Consider the following 18,840-nt stretch of genomic DNA (forward strand, 5'->3'; position numbering starts at 1 on the left):
CGTTAACGTTTTGTTTACGTTTCCAGCATTTAATTTAGACATTACCGAATTTGTGTTAAAATGTGAGTGGTCTATATCCTTTAACTTACTTTCCATCTTATAAATTCTTGAAACGTGCTTTTTTTGTTGTTGTTGTTGTGCGATTTTATTGGCGCAAGAGCCATTCTTGGCCATACTGCGCCAAGCATATGGTTTTTGGTTTCATCTCATGATACAAGATATTTTTCTAGAATTTAAAATAGAAAGTTCTGATAAAAATTAATGAATTATTATTTTTTTAAATTGTCCAAATTCAAATTTAACATTGAGTAAAGACAACAAAATTACTCCAAAAGAGAAAAAAATGATTCTGTTAAAGGCTCAGTAATAGACAGTTGAATGATAAAAATGTCAGATACAAGTAAAAAACCGAATAGATTTTAAAAATTTAAAAATATTTGGATGGTATGTTTCACCCACCAAGTCTTGCATGTTAAGTGACGAGTGGAAGAAGTGACGACGATGAACATTAAATTCAGGGCATTCGATCAAAATATGTTTAACGCTAAGTTCAGTACGACATTTGGAACACGTTGGCGCTCTCTCACCAAAAAGGAGATGACGGTGAGTATGACGAGTGTGTCCTATACGGAGGCGAGTCATTTTGACATCAGCCTCGCGTTGTGGAAGAATGGGCCATAAACCAATTGTGGGTTTGATGAAATGTAATTTATTATTGATCTGCAGATCCCATGCCATCTGCCATTTAGAAAAGATTTGACATACAAGAGACCTCTTAGCATCACAATATGGAAGCGATTGCGATAGAAATAATGTTGCAGATTTGGCTTCAAAGTCTGCCTTTTCATTTCCGGATATACCTGCATGCCCTGGGATCCAACAAAAAATAATTTTGAAACCCCTATTTTCTAGGAGTCGTAATGTACACAAAATTTGAATGGCAATTGGGTGCATCTGATAATGATAATGAGAGAGTGTTTCTAAAGCACTCAGACTGTCAGTATAAATTATAAAATTACGCTCAGAAAGAGGCAAGATTTCGCAAAGAGCACAGAAAATCGCCACCAACTCAGCTGTGAATACAGAGGAATAATTATGTAGGCGATAGCTCAGAGTATCAGCTGGAATTATGATGCCGCAGCCGACATACCCATCTGATTTGGAGCCATCTGTAAAGATTGGTGTGAAAGAAGAATACTGACAGCGATGATAAAGAAAAATCTGCTGGTAAACAATAGAAGCAGTAGAAGACTTATCGAATCCTGCAAATGGATTCAGAAAGGAGAAGTATGGGACATCCCAAGGCGGAAAGCAAAATGAATCAATTGTCATGATGGTGAGATTTGAAAGACCCGAATCACGCAAGAGCAATTTTGCTCTCTCACTGAATGGAAGAATGTGAGAAGGACGGGCATCATATAGTCTACGAAGGCTAACTGGAAGGTTCATTTGACAAATAGGGTGATTGGGAACAGATTTTGTACGGTAATAATATGAAATAGATAACTTCAAACGCCTTAAATGAAGAGGAAGTTGATGGCAAATGACATACAGGCTTTCTACTGGAGAGGTGCGAAACGCTCCGGAACAGATTCTTAGAGCAGCATGGTGAATGGTATCCAGTCGCCTTAAAACTGTAGAGCGTGCGGAGCCATACACCATGCAGCCATAATCAATGCGAGAAAGGATGACTGCTTGATAAATACGGAGTAGGGAGGTTCTATCAGCTCCCCAAGATGTTTTAGACAGAACTTTTAAAATATTCAATGCTTTTTCACACTTCTTCCGTAGGTGTAAGATGTGCGGAAGGAAGGTGAGCTTCCGATCAAGAAACACTCCCAAAAACCGAATTTCATTCACAACAGGAATAGGGGTATTTTTAATGCAAATACTTGGATCCTGGTGAATGTTTCTTTTCCTGCAGAAATGAACGCATCTGCTCTTCTCAGGAGAGATAGTATGCCCATTGTTATCGCACCAATCTACAACTTTATTAATGGCATTTTGCAATTGTCGTTCGATTGAATTCATATTACTGCCTTCGCATGAGATCTGCAAATCATCTACATAAAGTGATCCCTGAACAGATGAAGGTAAATGAGTTAAAATTTGACTAAGGTGGACGATAAAAAGTGTGACACTGAGGACACTACCCTGTGGAACTCCCTCAGCTTGATTAAAATGAGTTGAATAAACATTTCCAACACGAACTCTAAAAATCCGATTTAATAAGAAGTTCTGTAAAAATATGGGAAGGTTTCCCCTAAAACCAAAGTTAAAAAGTGTTGAGAGTATGCCAAAGCGCCAAGCACGGTCATAGGCCTTCTCGATATCGAAGAATATGGAAACTAGGTGGTTCCTCCTGACGAATGCGTTGCGTATTTGGGTTTCCAATAGTACGAGGTTGTCAAAAGTTGACCTACCTCTTCGGAAACCACTCTGCAACGGGGAGATGCATCCTTGTTTCTCCAATTCGTGTATGAGACGTGCATTAACCATTCTCTCAAAGGTTTTGCAGAGACAGTTTGTCAGAGCAATTGGTCGGTAGTTCAGAGGGTTGGATGCTTCCTTACCAGGTTTTAATATCGGAATCACAATAGCTTCGCGCCATTGTGAGGGATACTTCTGTTCAGTCCAAATTCTGTTAAATAATAGTAACAGATTTGAAAGGGAAGTTGCATTCAAGTGGCGGAGCATATTGTATGTTATCCCATCTGGTCCAGGGCTTGTATCATGAGCATTAGATAAGGCCGTTTCCAGTTCAAACATCCGGAATTCACAGTTATATGGAAAAGTACATCGGTCATTAAAGCGCAGAGGCAACCGTTCCGCTCGATTCTTAATTGCCAGAAATGAAGAGCTATAAGAATCCGTTGCGGACACTTGTGCGAATGCTTGACCGAGAATATTGGCAACATCTAATGGGGCTGAGTGCGCCACATTTCCTATATTTAAAATAGGTATGGTGGTTTCACTGTATATCCCATTAGCAGCCTTAACTTTTTTCCACAAATGTTTACTGGTAGTGGAGGATGTGATAGATGATACAAACTTAATCCAAGATTCCCTCTGACTACGGCGACGAATTCGACGAGCAAGGGCCTTGGCACGCTTAAAAGCAACAAGGTTTTCTGTTGTCGGGTATCTTCTAAAAATATTCCAAAGTCGTTTTTGGTTTTTATAGCTGTCGCGACAAGCTTCATTCCACCACGGTTTACGATATTTTCTTAAACGTGGGGAAGTCTTCGGAATGGTTGCATTTGCTGCACTTATTATGTTATCAACGACATGTTGCATTGCTTCCGTGATGTCGCAAGTGTTGACCATAGTCTCGGTGACATTTGCCAATCGCATGAAGGCACCCCAGTCTGCCCGCTGGAATAGAAAACGGGGGGGACAATGAGTCACACCACCTCTATCAGCATGGGAGACAATAATAGGGAAATGATCACTATTATAAAGATCTCTGCTCACTGCAAAGGTCAGCAATGGCAGAAGTTCAGGAGAACATATGGCCAGATCAATTGTATGAAAGCTACGTGTAGGTTCGTGGAAGTACGTCTTCTCTTTATTATTGAGCAGACAGATACAGTTATTAGTTATAAACTGTTCGATCTGCCGCCCACGAGAGTTTGTACTATCCGAACCCCACAAGGTACTATGTCCGTTGAAATCTCCGAAAATAATAAAAGGCTTAGGAAGCTGGTCCACTAAATCATCAAGATCTTGTTGGCTAATGACATCGTGAGGTGGCAAGTAAATACAACAGACTGTGACCAATGATCGTACATGAACTTGTACAGCCACAGCCTGTAGAGCTGTATTCAAAGTGAGAGATGTGCTCGGATATAAATTTGATGTAAAGATACAGACACCACCAGAACTGTGAGAGCCAGTGCCTGCATCTTTCCGAATACAGTTATAACCACGCAATTTAATGGGAATGCTTGGTGTCAAAAAGGTTTCTTGGACACCAATGCAAGCAGGATGAAATGTGTTTAAGATGGACTTGATGTCAGAAAGTTTGGACCGGAGGCCGCGACAATTCCATGATAAGAAGGTACCCATTAAGAGGTTCTTGTTGCAGAAAAATTTGGAACAGTGTTAAGGGGTTGCGAGATTTCGCAACTCATTTTTAAATCGTCATCCTCTTCTTCTGATGGATGAAGTGATATGAGCTCAGGGCTTTTGGACGTTCCACCAAAAATTGAGGTTAAGTCCTTGTGGACTATGCCCCGATTAGCAAGACCAAGAGCGACTGAATTTTTGAAAAGTGATTTTTTTAATTTTGGAGAAAGGTCTTTTTCAGATAGGCCACGTTTAGAAAGTTTTAGCTTCCGAGATTTATTAGGTTTCGGTTTTTGTTTGGAAGTTTTTGATTTGACAGGCTCAGGAGCACTGGTAGTTGAATTTTCTGTTTCTGAATCAGATGCTTTTTCAGGAGGTTTTTTATGGGAAGTGTGTTTTGAGCAATTTGGGCAGGAACAGTTTTCACAGAAGGACTTTTGGACCGCAGATGCATAGCTAAGACCAGGTTTAGGAGTCTGGGCCAAAACTTTCCGTCTGGCTTCTGGGTATGAAATATTTTCTTTTATTTTAGTTGCAACTATTCGTTTTTCCAGTTGCCAGCGTTCGCATAAACGAGAATATGATGTGTGGTTGCCATTGCAGTTTGTGCACTTTTCTGGTGCAGTGCACTGCTGACAATCGTGGCCTTTTTCTGCGCAGCGGGCACAAGTGATAGTCCCGCGGCAGTTAGTTTTCGAATGCCCAAAACGCTGGCATTGAAAGCATCTCAATGGATTGGGGATATACGGGCGTACAGGTAATTTTATATAGCCAGCACATATATATTCAGGTAACTGATGGCTATGGAATGTTAGAATAAAATGCTTTGTTGGGAGGAGTTGTCCATCCCGCCTAATTGTTATCTGGCGTACATGTGTCACTCCCTGCGACGATAGTTCTTTCGTTATCTCTTCTATAGGTACATTAAACAGTTCTCCGCATGTTATTACCCCTTTCGAATAGTTTAGCGATGCATGTGAACAGACTGTAACTGGTATTGTGGCCAATGCTTTTAGTTTAATGATTTGCTGGGCTTGCTTTTTAGAGCATACTTCAACCAGCAAATCGCCTGAACGCATTTTGCGGATTGATGCAACCTCGCCGACTGTCGCCGATATTGCTTTTTGGACCAAAAAAGGTGAAACAGAGTTAAATGGATCGTTTTTATCGGATACTCGCTTGATAACAAAAAAGGAATCAAAATGGTGAGTGAAGGATTTGTAATTAGAATGATGCCCACTGAAGGGAGATTTCTTGGAGGAGCCCATATGACATTGTTGAATTTTCGGGCCCGACGGCACCGCCCACCACGGAGCCCAACAAGGGAAGGCAGCCACCGGCTCTGGCCATTCCCAGCCTCGGCGCTTACCTTGGTGCTAGCCGGAACCTATACGCTCGGAGTTACCCCCGGGGACAGTGACCACCCTTAACGCCAAGCCCAAGGAGTAACCCCTTTGCTTGATCCCTAGCAGACTAGCCACTCAGGTGACTAGGTACCAGCCGATTGATACACCGGGGACCACAGTGCACCACCCGTCTTTCTAGTGGGTTGCCACGCACGGCCAACACGTGGGGTTTTGGCTGTCCATGAGAAGCAAGAAGCAAACAGAGCGGCGACAGCTTCTCATGGAGAGCTCCCTCGCTTGCCGTCGAGGGAAGGAAAGACAGCAGAAAGCAGAAGGCGTAGGGGAGTGGAAACATAAAGGGAGTATAGATCCCTGGGTACCTCGGGATTGGGACACCCGTACTCACCTATAGTAGGTGAGCCCCTGAGGGGCTTGAAACGTGCAGCGCAGTATATAAATATATATATGCAAACTATCAGTACAGATCCTTCTATTTTAACTCGATACATTACCGGCAACTGCTTCTGACATTCAATGGACAGCGGCCGCATTCACGTTCTGCATGGCTGGAGATAAATGGAGGGCGTAATAAAAAACGAGAAAATATAATAGCAGTGAATTTCGGTATAAAAACTTAGTCTTCTAGTATTGGTGGGCAAAGAAATGGGTTCATAGAATCCGGTTTATCAAGCTTTGTTATCCGGCCTGTCCTTCTACCACATTAGGCCGGATACTCGGGTGTGGTATGGTAAAGAGACTCAATTTCTAAATGCCATGGAAAAAAAAAAACCAATGGCTTTTATAAAATCATAGTTTTGAGTGAGGTTTCTCACCCACCAGGTCTTGTGCATTTAAAATGCCGGATACTCAGGAGTGTATTGTTTATACAAATTAAATACTCTTTCAATTTTTCTTCTTTTTTTTTTTTTCATTTCAGTTATCTTCAACTTTACATCTCAAGCATCCCCAGAGGTCACCGGTTTGAGTCCACCGTTTTGCTTGTTTCCGTTGCTCTAGAACGGTGTACAAATCACTCTACGCCATCTTCGTGCTCTGAAGCAATTTCCATACACACAAAAATAATTCTACAAGAATCCCCAATTTTCTTTCAGTAGAAAGAAAAAAGCAGCAATTATGGATTGCAACTCCCTTCCAACTCTCCAAAACATTGCAATGATGAAAGTAATAGCACTTCTTTGCAATGTTTGGGAGAGGCAATTACCCATGGTATATGGAGGATTCGTAGACTTTCATTTATCGCAATTGTCCCTGCCTGCTCCAGTTGAGAAGGAACTGGCTACAACAGTCAGAAGAACTTGCTCGATGTTGAAGAAATTCTATGGAATACATCAGACATTTTCAACAACTTATGCTACCGATGTCAATGTTTAAAAGAAATTTTGGAAAGTTGGCAATTTTGGGCCTTTTGGACATCAGATAGCCCCTTGGTTGAACTGAATATCGTTAAAGGACTCATCCGTTACCAGAGACTGAGTGCGGTTTTTCGATTGATACTTGCTTGTGAATACAGATTCGAGGATGATGTACCTCTTCTTTGGAAGAAGTTACCAGTATTTGTTCAAAGTTACTTCTTTAGACCTGATATGCCAATCCAAGTGATCAGAAGCACCAATGTCATCATATATCAAGAACTTTGGAAATTTTGTGATGATCTGGAAGATTTCAGACAAACATTGGAAAAACACCAATGAATAATCATCAAAATTTATTGGAAACTTTCATTCTAAGGAGGACACTATTTACTAAGATCAAGTTTTATGATTCAAATGTTTTGCAAATGTTGAGGCTTGCCAATTTATGAGGAATCTCAGGCTTCGACAACTGTTGAATTATTTTTAAAATGTTTTTCATCTTCACTGTATTATACATTTATTGACATCATTTTAAATAAGACTTTAAGGACTTTTTTTTATCATCTTGTCCTATAGATAAATTTTCATTCCATATTGACTTCACACATCCTTCTAACCCAAGATTCTAATAACTTTAGCCGCGCATGTGACTTTCCCTTTTCAAGAAACCTTTTCTCAGAAATATATACTAATATTGAAAGAAAAGCAATATTAAACTTGACATTTTCTTTTTACCAGTATTTTTTAATGCAAATGATGTAATTAGAATGTAAATAGAATTGTAAATGTAAATAAGAATCTATCATGTCAACTCTTAAATAATTAACCATTTTTATTAAGTTGATTGTCTTTTTTACTGGAACAAGAGCCAGAATAGGCTATTCTGCGCCAGACGTATGCCATTTTAATTAAGATTGATAGCCATGTTTATGGTAAGTATGTATTTTTATCCCCCGAAATAATGCGGTTGAGTTTCAAGTCATTTTATAATTGTAAATAATTCTTATTTTTGAGATTTCTATTTTCCTTTTAATTTCTGAACAATTATATATATATATATATATACTTTGTTATGTGTAAATACAATTTTTTAAAATGTTTAATAAATTATGATGAAAGCTTGTATTGTGAATCTACATTCTTTTGGCTCAAACTCCATAAAGCAAAACAATTCGTTCTTTTAAGTTCATAACACCAGATTGCCGAAAATAGAAATAAATAAAAATGACACATACTTTGTTAGTATTTTACTTAATGTTACTTTAAAATTTTAGTTGTACACTTTTTTTTATACTTGAAATATTGAAATCGAGTTTTTAGAAAGGGATTCGTGATAGCAGTTTGTCAAAATTTGCTACATAAAACTACAAAATAAAAATTAAAATCGATGAAAAATCATGGGATTTTCAAAATTTGTAGGGAAAGAAGGGTTTCGAGATTTGTACTACCTCAGGAAGCCTGGAAGTGTAATAATCCCTTTGTTTCAAATATGGATGAGTGATTAAATTCCTCCAATTTCTTGTTTTGCAAGTCTCGTGCGAATAAATGAAAGTTTATACATAAAAACAAACAGCAGAAGTGTAGATGTATATTGAAGAGTGCATTACCGGAATGTAATTCATCAGGAATTTTAACGACTCATTTTAAAAATAAGAACGATATTTTTTTTTTAAAAAAAACAAATTCCTGATATTACACATATTAATGTATAAATCATTTTTTTTATTCTTATATTTTTTGTAATAGATTTCGGTTATTTAATAGCAACATCAAATGATCCAATAGCGAAATATCAATATATTTTAATAATTATGCTCTTTTTTATATACGCTCCGTACTTCCAATATTTCATATACAAAATGAAAAGTTATATAACGAATTAAAAAATTATCCTTATTAGAGTACAAATTTTAAAATTGCAACAGCAGCGATATTAAATTTAGCCGAAAGTCAGAAAGGTTTAAATTTGTTATAGAACTGCTCTCTTTAAACTGATATAAAACGCCATCTAATGAAAATGAAACATTCGTGCTTGGAAATTTTTCTAACTACTTCCAGCATTGCAAGATTATTCTATTTGCAACTATCCCCTTACAAATCATTCCAATACCAAAAAACTCATTCAATTGTAATTCAAAATAAGAAATGACTTTTTTTAAACTTCTCATATTTAAATAACATTTTTCAGTGTTCGATCTTATTATGAAATAAATTAATCAAAAAGAAATAAGGCAAAAAACTGATGAAGCCAAAACCCATTCGATTGGTTGGTTGGTTGAATTTTATTGGGGCAAGAGCCATGTTTTGGCTAAACTGCGCCAGACATAGGATTAAAATATTTTCCATAGCAATTTACAAAGCGTTATAAAAATTAAATTGATCAGACCAATGTTTTTAAATTCCACATGTAAATTTAAAAAGTAAAACAAAAACTGGAGCAAAGACGATTTAAAAGGCAATAAAAACTAAATAGAATGATAAAAATCAATGATTTTTAAGAAACGAAAAATATTTTTGTGGGGATATTCACCCACTAAGTCTAGAGGTGTTAATGATGAGGGCGAAGAAAACAAATGATTGCGATGATGATTAAAGGAGGGACATTGTATTAAAATGTGTAAAACAGTGAAGTCTACACGGCATGTCGGACATTTCGGTGCTTCATCTCCAAACAACAAATGTTTATGAGTAAAACGGGTGTGCCCTATGCGAAGACGAGTCAGTTTTACATCAATCTCTCGCATAGGTAGAGCAGGCCACAAATTAACAGAAGTTTTTATTGAATGAAGCTTATTATGGACCTGTGTATCCCAGTCATTCTGCCATAACTGATTAATAAAATAAGAGATTGCTTTCTTCGCATCCGTATATACAAGAGATTGTTGCAGAAACAAAGAAGCTTCTTTTGCAGCTTTATCCGCCAACTCATTTCCAAAGACACCAACATGGCTAGGAACCCAACAGAAAATTATATTAAAACCATTATTATTAAGCGTATGTAGGAAGGATAAAATATCAACAGCAACCGGGTGAATTCGGTTGCTAAAATTAGAAAGGGTCTTCAAGGCACTCATGCTATCAGAGTATATACAAAATTTAAGCTGGGTAGAAACTCTAATCTGCTGAAGTGTACAAAAAATGGCTGTTAGTTCAGCAGTAAATGGTTGGTTGGTTGGTTGTTTTATTGGCACAAGAGCCAATGTAGGCTATACTGCGCCAGACGTATGGTTAATAAAAGTTTTTTCTAATACAACCTAAAAAAATAACTTTAATGGGAATAAAAGATGCATTACAAGTCGACATTAGAATTAAAACGAAACGGTAAAAAATTGAACAAATTTAAAATTATGAAGTTTAAATGGAATTTATAAAAACCAATTGCCCTAATAAATTTAAAAAGGTTTTTGTGAGGATTCTCTCCCAACAGCGTTGGCATGTCTAGTGATGAGGAGTTAAAATACCGTAAACGATGAAAATTAAAATCGGGACATTCAATAAAAATATGACGAATCGTTAAAAGCACTTGGCATCTCGAACAGAGAGGAGCTCGATCACCAAATAGAATGTATTTGTGAGTGATACGAGTATGACCAATGTGGAGTCTAGTCAATTTGACATCTAGCTCACGCATTGGATGAGAGGGCCAGGATGTAATTGTTGGTTTTATGTTATGCAATTTATTATTTATCTGCTGATTCCACGATTGTTGCCATAACGAATAAATATGTCTTGAATAAAGGTTCTTCGCGTCGGCGAAGGGTATTTCATGCTGCATAAACAAAATTGCTGTTTTAGCAGCGTTATCCGCCAGCTCATTTCCGATTATTCCGACATGACTTGGGACCCAACAGAATAATAATTCATAGTCTCTATTCCTTAGAGTCCTCAAAAGATCCAAAATTTCCAAGGCAATGGGATGAAGCCGACTAGTTCAGCAGTAAACACTGAACAAGAGTTATGCAGGCGATGACTGAGAATAGTAGATCCAAAAACTATTCCACAGCCAACATGTTCATCTGCTTTTGAACCATCTGTGTAAATAGGTGTGTAGGAATGATAATGGTTATGATGAGAATTAAAAAGTTGCTGAAAAACAATCGGAGCTGTTGTGGATTTGTCAAAGCCGGAAAAAGGATTCAAGAAGGAATAAACTGGTATATCCCAAGGTGGAAAAACCAAAAGGGTCAGAAGTTTGTAAAGTAACATTGCTCAGGTTCGATTCGTGTACAATGCCTTCGATTCTCTCACTGAAAGGTTGTATGTGAGAAGGGCGAGCTTCATAAAGTCTGCGGAGGAAAGCAGGAAACTGAATATGAGAACTCGGATGTTGTGGGACACAAAGTGTTCGAAAATAGTATTGAATAGAGATTTTCTTTCTGCGTAAATCAAGCGGTAACTGATGGCATAAAACATAAAGGCTCTTCACAGGTGAAGTGGGGAAAGCACCAGAGCAAATTCTTAGAGCTGCATGATGAATAGTATCTAACCTGTGTAAAACAGAAGGTCTGGCAGAACCATAAACCATACATGCATAATCAATCCGAGATAAAATAACAGCATTGTAGATACGAAGAAGGGATGCGCGATCAGCACCCCAAGATGTACAAGAAAGCACCTTGAGGATATTTAATGACTTTTCACACTTCTTCCGTAATTGCAAGATATGCGGAAGGAAAGCGAGTTTCTTGTCGAAAACCACTCCTAAAAACCGCATTTCATCAACAACAGGAATAATAATATTTCTTATTGACAGGATAGGGTCAATATGAATGCTCCTTTTTCTACAGAAATGGACACACTTGCTCTTTTCAGCTGAAAGTTTATGTCCATTCTCATCGCACCAACTCAACAATTTGCTGATAGCATTTTGTAATTGCCGTTCAATTAAGTGCATGTTACTCCCTTGACAAGAAATCTGCAAATCATCGACATATAACGTTCCGTTGACAGATGGTGGCAAAATATTTAAAATTTCACTAAAATGTAGGGTAAAAAGTGTTACGCTGAGGACACTTCCTTGCGGAACACCCTCAGCCTGAATAAAAGCATCAGAATAAAAATTTCCCAGGCGTACTCGAAACGTACGAGTCGACAAGAAACGTTCAATAAAAATTGGGAGGTTTCCTTTAAAACCCAAGTCGAAAAGTTTTTTTAAAATTCCATAACACCAAGTACGGTCATATGCCTTTTCTATGTCAAAGAAAATGGAGACAAGGTGATTTCTACGGACAAACGCGTAACGAATTTGGGTTTCTAATTGAACAATGTTATCAATAGTTGAACGTCCTTTACGAAAACCACTTTGTTGGGGCGGAATGCAAGCTTTCTTCTCCAATTCAAAGACAAGTCGGGCATTGACCATACGCTCAAGAGTCTTACAAAGGACGCTAGTTAGAGCAATCGGTCTGTAATTCAGAGGGTTAGCAGGGTCTTTGCCCGGTTTCAGGATGGGAATCACAAAAGCTTCTTGCCACTGGTATGGGAAATTTTGCTCACTCCAGACTCTGTTAAACAGATATAGGAGATTGGAGAGCGATACCTCATCTAAGTGGCGAAGCATATTATAAGCGATTCCATCTGGGCCAGGGCTGGTATCATGAGCTTGAGATAAAGCTGAAATTAATTCAATCATCTTGAACTCACAGTTGTACGGAACAGGTTTTCGAGTATGAAATTTCAAAGTCTGTTTTTCCGCGCGATTCTTAGTTGCTATGAATGAAGAACTATAGCAATCAATAGCGGAATTTTGTGCAAATGTCTGCCCAAAAATATTAACGATACCCAATGGAGCAGAGTGAGTCGTACTTCCAGTTTTAAGAACAGGAAAAGAAAATTCCTGATAGACTCCATTTGCTGCCTTGACTTTCTTCCACAACTGTTTACTTGTAGTACAAGATGTAATCGAAGATGCATATTTTTTCTAGGAATCCCTCTGACTTCGACGACGAATGCGACGAGCAATGGCTTTGGCACGTTTGAATGCGACGAGATTTTCTGTGGTGGGTTACCTTCGGAAGATGTTCCACAGCTTTTTCTGCTGTTTGTGGCTGTCACGACAGGCTTCATGCCACCAGGGTTTTCGGAATTTCCGTAGGTGTGGTGAAGTTTTAGGAATTGTTTTGTCAGCGGCACTAATTAAACATTTAATGACGTTTCGTACTGCTTCCGTGACGCATGTAGTATTGACCATAGACTTTGTAATTTTTGCCAATTGTCTGAAAGTCTCCCAATCCACTCGCTGGAATAGATAACGCTGTGGCAGACATGTTCCACAGCCTCTATCAGCATGAGAGACAATTAGAGGAAAATGATCACTATTATGGAGATCATTTCCAACTTTCAAATTCAAAAATGGTAGTAGCTCGGGGGAACATATGGCCAAATCGAGATTATGGAAGGTACGTGTGGGTTCATGGAAATACGTTTTATCATCCTTATTGAGCAAACAGAGACAGTTATCAGTTAAAAACTGTTCAATCCCACGAAAGTTTGTATTTCCTGAACCCCACAAGGAACTATGTGCATTGAAATCACCAATGATCAAAAATGGTGTTGGAAGCTGGTCCACCAAGCTGTTAAGTGCTTGTAGGTTAATGACATCATGAGGTGGTAAGTAGATACTACAGACTGTAACCAGTGTTCTGATATGAACTTGTACAGCCACAGCCTGTAGAGGTGTATGTAAATTTAACGGTGTGCTCGGGTATAGATTTGATGTCAAAATACAGACACCTCCAGAATTGTGCACTCCGGTGCCTGCATCTTTCCGAACACAATTATAGCCTCGTAGTTTTAATAGGATGTTGGGTGTCAAGAAGGTCTCTTGAACACCAAAACAAACAGGATGAAAGGTGTTGATAATGGTGTTCATGTCCTGAAGTTTGGACCGAATGCCGCGACAATTCCAAGAAAAGAAAGTACCCATTAAGAGAGATGTGTCACAGAATTATAAGGAGCAACAGTAGGAGTTGCAGAAACGTCGCAACTCATATCAAAATTATCCTCATCTTCCGATGGGTGCAGTTTAAGGTCGGGACTATTACGTTTACCACCGAATATGGACGTCAAGTCCTTATGTGCTAAACCTTGTGCCGCTAGTCCCAAAGCGACAGAATTTTTGCTAATAGATTTCTTAAGTTTCGCAGATAGATCTTTCTGCGTTTGGCCACGCTTTGCAAGTTTTAATGTCATTGGCTTAGATCTAGATTTGGTTTGGGGTTTACTTGTTTGTCAGTGTCAGAAGCACTGTTTATGGATTGTTCTGTATCCGATTCAGAGGTTTTCTTTCCTGCTTTGACAGATTTCGTACAACTGGGACATGTACAATTTGCACAAAAGGATTTTTGGACAGCAAACGCATAACTTACACCAGACGTAGGCGTTTGTATTGAGATTTTTCGCCTAGCCTCGGGATATGAGATGTTTTCCTTGATTTTAATTGTTGTTATTTTCTTTTCTAAAATCCAACGTTCACACGATCGAGAGAAGAATGTATGATTTCCCCCGCAGTTCACGCACTTTTCTTGGGCGGTACACTGCTGGCTATCATGTTCTTTTCCTGCACAGCGGGCGCAAGTGAGGGTCCCGCGGCAGTTCGCCTTCAAGTGGCCAAAACGCTGGGAATTAAAACATCTCAGGGGATTAGGTATGTATGGTCTGACAGGTCGCCTTATATATCCCACATATATAAATTCAGGTAATTTTGGAGACTTAAAAGTTAAGATATGGTGTTTTGTCTCAATTATATTGCCATCTCTCCGGATGGTAATACGGCGGACATCTGTGACACCTTGAGACTTCAATTCCTTTGTAATTAAGTTTACAGGAAGATTCAGTATTTCACCACAAGTTATGACACCCTTACATATATTTAGCGAGTGGTGAGGGCTGACACTGACAGGTATTGTAGATAACGCTTTCAATTTTTGAATTTGCTGGGCTTGCTTTCGGGAATTTACCTCGACAAGCAAGTCACCAGAACGCATCTTCCGAATAGAGGTGATGTAACCAACGGTTGCAGCGATAGCCTTTTGTACTAAAAATGGTGAAACGGTTTCAAACGTTTCCTTATTTTCGGAAATACGTTTAATAACAAAAAACTTATCAAAATGGTTATCAAAATTAACTTGAGGAATAATGTGACGCCCACTAAAGGGACCTTTCTTGGGAGGAGCCATATGATATTGAAGGAGATTCGGATTGATTGATTGATTGATTGAGTTTTATGGCGCAAGAGCCATGCTTGGCCATGCTGCGCCAATCTAATGGTAGAATTATAAAAATGTTTATAAAAGATTCATTTATTAAAAAACAAGATCAGCTGTGTAAAGATAAAAACACATGCAAAAAGATGAAACAAATGCAAATAGAGTCGAAACTATGATTCATTAGAAAGCAAAACAAAGTAATTCATTTAATCTTTTATAGCACAAAAGGAGAAAAAAATGCTAAATACAAGTGAAAAAACTAATAGCTTTTAAAAAATTATAAATATTTGGGTGGTATTTTTCACCCACCAGGTCTTGTAATGTTAAAGATGCCGAAGTAAAAAAACGTGCACGATAAAAATTAAAAACAGGACATTCAATTAACACATGATGAACAGTAAAAGAAACTTTGCAACTGTTGCACTTAGGCGCATTTTCTCCAAATATGAGATGTTTATGGGTGAAGCGCGTATGCCCTATACGGAGACGAGTCAATTTTACATCCATCTCACGTATAGGATGAACAGGCCACAAAGCAATGTCCGTTTTAACAGAATGCAATTTATTTCCGATCTGCAGATCCCATAACTTTTGCCAATTACAATAAAAGTGACGAATAATGGACCTTTTGACATCACAAAAGGGAAGAGCCATGCACAAAAAGGTCGATGCAGATTTTGCAGCCAAGTCTGCCATCTCATTTCCCAAGATGCCGACATGACTCGGAATCCAACAGAAAATGATTTGAAACCCATCATTCTGCAGCAATCGCAAAGTAAACAAAATTTTGATAGCAATCGGATGTGTCCGATTGTCGTAATGCGAAAGTGTCTCCAAAGCACTCATACTATCGGTGTAGATAATAAATTTACGCTGAGTAGAGGGTGAAATTTTCTGTAGAGCACAGAAAATTGCCACCAACTCAGCAGTAAAAACAGAGCAACAATTATGAAGACGGTGGCTCAGTGTATCAGATGGAAATATTATGCCACAGCCGACATGACCATCTGATTTCGAGCCATCCGTAAAAATTGGATGAAAAGAAGAATACTGATTGCGATGGTAGAGGAAAATCTGTTGGAAAACCACAGAAGCAGTTGAGAATTTATCGAATCCAATGAAAGGATTCAAGTAAGAAAACTGTGGGATATCCCAGGGTGGGATACTATAGACATCAACAGCTTTAACACGAATCGTGTTAAAGTCCGAGTCATGAAGGAGCAATTTGGCTCTCTCACAAAATGGAAGGATGTGAGAAGGGCGGGCATTATAAAGTCGACGAAGACCTACTGGCAATGATATTTCGCTCAAAGGATGTTTCGGAACAGATTTCGTTCGAAAATAAAATGTGGCAGACAATTTCTGTCGCCTTAAAGAAAGGGGTAGTTGGTGACATATAATATATAGGCTTTCAACTGGAGATGTCCGGAACGCACCAGAGCAAATGCGCAATGCTGAATGATGGATGGTATCCAATCGCCGCAAAACAGATGAGCGGGCGGAACCATATACCATACATCCATAATCTATCCTTGAGAGAATGACTGCCTGATAAACACGGAGAAGGGAGGCTCGATCGGCACCCCAAGATGTGTTTGAGAGGACTTTTAGAATATTTAATGATTTCTCACACTTCTTCCGCAAATATAATATATGCGGAAGGAAGGTGAGTTTCCGATCGAGAATCACTCCCAAAAAACGTACTTCATTCACCACAGGAATTTGAATATTCTTAACTCGAATACAAGGATCCTGGTGAATGTTTCTTTTTCGACAGAAGTGAATGCAGCTACTTTTCTCTGGGGAGATAGTGTGGCCGTTGTTATTGCACCAATCTACCACTCTATTTACTGCGTTTTGCAATTGTCGCTCTATTAGTGCCATGTTACTACCTTGGCATGAGATCTGCAGATCGTCAACATAAAGGGTTCCATTTACAGATGAAGGCAAATTATTTAAAATTTGGCTAAGATGAATATTAAAAAGTGTGACACTGAGGACACTTCCTTGTGGAACTCCCTCAGCTTGAATAAAATTATTAGAATAAGAGTTACCTACTCGAACTCGAAAAGAACGTTGTGTTAAAAAATTTTGTAAGAATATAGGCAAGTTACCTCTAAAACCTAAATTAAAAAGTGTGGAAAGTATGCCATAGCGCCAGGCACGGTCATACGCTTTCTCTATGTCAAAAAATATTGAAACATGGTGGTTCCTCCTAACAAATGCGTTGCGAATTTGGGTTTCCAATAATATGAGGTTGTCAAAAGTAGACCGACCTCTACGGAAACCACTCTGCAACGGGGAGATGCATCCTTGTTTCTCTAACTCGAAAATTAGACGCCTGTTGACCATACGCTCGAAGGTCTTACAAAGGCAATTTGTAAGAGCAATCGGCCTGTAGTTCAGAGGGACAGATGGTTCTTTGCCAGGTTTTAAGATGGGAATTACAACAGCTTCTCGCCATTGTGAAGGGTATTTCTGCTCAATCCATATTCTGTTAAATAATATCAACAGATTGGAAAGGGAAATGGTATTCAAATGGCGAAGCATGTTATACGTGATTCCATCTGGTCCAGGGCAGGTATCATGAACCTGAGACAAAGCCATGTTTAGTTCATACATCCTGAATTCACAATTATATGGAATGACATCTCGGGTTTTAAAGCGCAAAGGCAACCGTTCCGCGCGATTCGTAATTGCCAGAAACTCAGGGCTGTAAGAATCAGTTGCGGACACTTGTGCAAATGCTTGGCCTAGAGTATTGGCTACGTCTAATGGGGCGGAATGCATCTCACTTCCTGTCTTTAATACAGGGATGGATGATTCATTATAAATCCCATTAGCAGCCTTGACCTTTCTCCACAAGCTTTTACTAGAAGCGTTGGATGTTATGGAAGAAACAAATGATATCCATGATTCCCTCTGACTACGTCGTCGAATGCGACGAGCAAGCGCTTTGGCTTTTTTAAAGGCCACAAGATTCTCTGTTGCTGGGTACCTTCGAAATTTGTTCCATAGTCGTTTTTGATTCTTATGACTGTCGCGACAGGCTTCGTTCCACCATGGTCTACGAAATTTTTGAAGACGTGGTGAAGTTTTGGGGATACTTCTGTTTGCAGCATTTATTATGGTTTCAACGACAAGTTGTACAGCTTCCGTAATATCTGCAGTTCGGACCATAGTCTCGGTGATATCTGCTAACTGTGAAAAGGCAATCCAATCTGCCCGCTGAAATAGAAAACGTGGTGGACAATAAGTCGCACCGCCGCTAGCAGCATGGGAGAGGATGATAGGAAAATGATCACTATTGTATAAATGTTTGCTCACTGCGAACGTTAGCAGCGGCAGAAGTTCAGGAGAACATATGGCCAAGTCAAGAGTATGGAAGCTACGTGTGGGTTCGTGAAAATAGGTTTTCTCTTCATTGTTAAGTAAACAGAGACAGTTATTGGCAATAAACTGCTCAATCTGTCTTCCACGAGAGTTTGTACTATTCGAACCCCACAAAGTACTATGTCCGTTGAAATCACCAAGTATAATAAAAGGTGAAGGAAGCTGGTCCACTAGGTTGTCCAGATCTTGCTGACAGATTACATCACTAGGCGGTATGTAAATACAGCAGACTGTAACCAACGTTCGTATGTGAACCTGTACGGCCACAGCCTGAAGAGAAGTATGCAAGCTTAGATGCGTGCTCGGATACATATTTGATGTGAAGACACAGACGCCCCCAGAAGGATGGGATGTTGTGTCTGTATCTTTCCGAATACAATTATAACCGCGCAATTTTATAGGAATATTTGGTGTTAAAAAGGTTTCTTGAACACCAAGACAAACGGGATGAAA

General features: G+C 38.9%; 2 protein-coding genes across 2 annotated transcripts; both read right to left on the reverse strand.

Moving 5' to 3' along the window:
* Positions 1 to 4,067: 4,067 nt before the first annotated feature.
* LOC129987638 (uncharacterized) lies at positions 4,068 to 5,336 on the reverse strand. The gene has a single exon (XM_056095598.1). The coding sequence runs from the start codon at positions 5,334 to 5,336 to the stop codon at positions 4,068 to 4,070; it is 1,269 nt and encodes a 422-aa protein (XP_055951573.1).
* An 8,638-nt stretch (positions 5,337 to 13,974) lies between these two features.
* LOC129987639 (uncharacterized) lies at positions 13,975 to 14,964 on the reverse strand. Its single transcript, XM_056095599.1, has one exon. The coding sequence runs from the start codon at positions 14,962 to 14,964 to the stop codon at positions 13,975 to 13,977; it is 990 nt and encodes a 329-aa protein (XP_055951574.1).
* Positions 14,965 to 18,840: the final 3,876 nt, after the last annotated feature.

The sequence above is a fragment of the Argiope bruennichi genome, chromosome 10, assembly GCF_947563725.1.
Source record: "Argiope bruennichi chromosome 10, qqArgBrue1.1, whole genome shotgun sequence".
In the NCBI taxonomy this organism is placed as follows: Eukaryota; Metazoa; Arthropoda; class Arachnida; order Araneae; family Araneidae; genus Argiope; species Argiope bruennichi.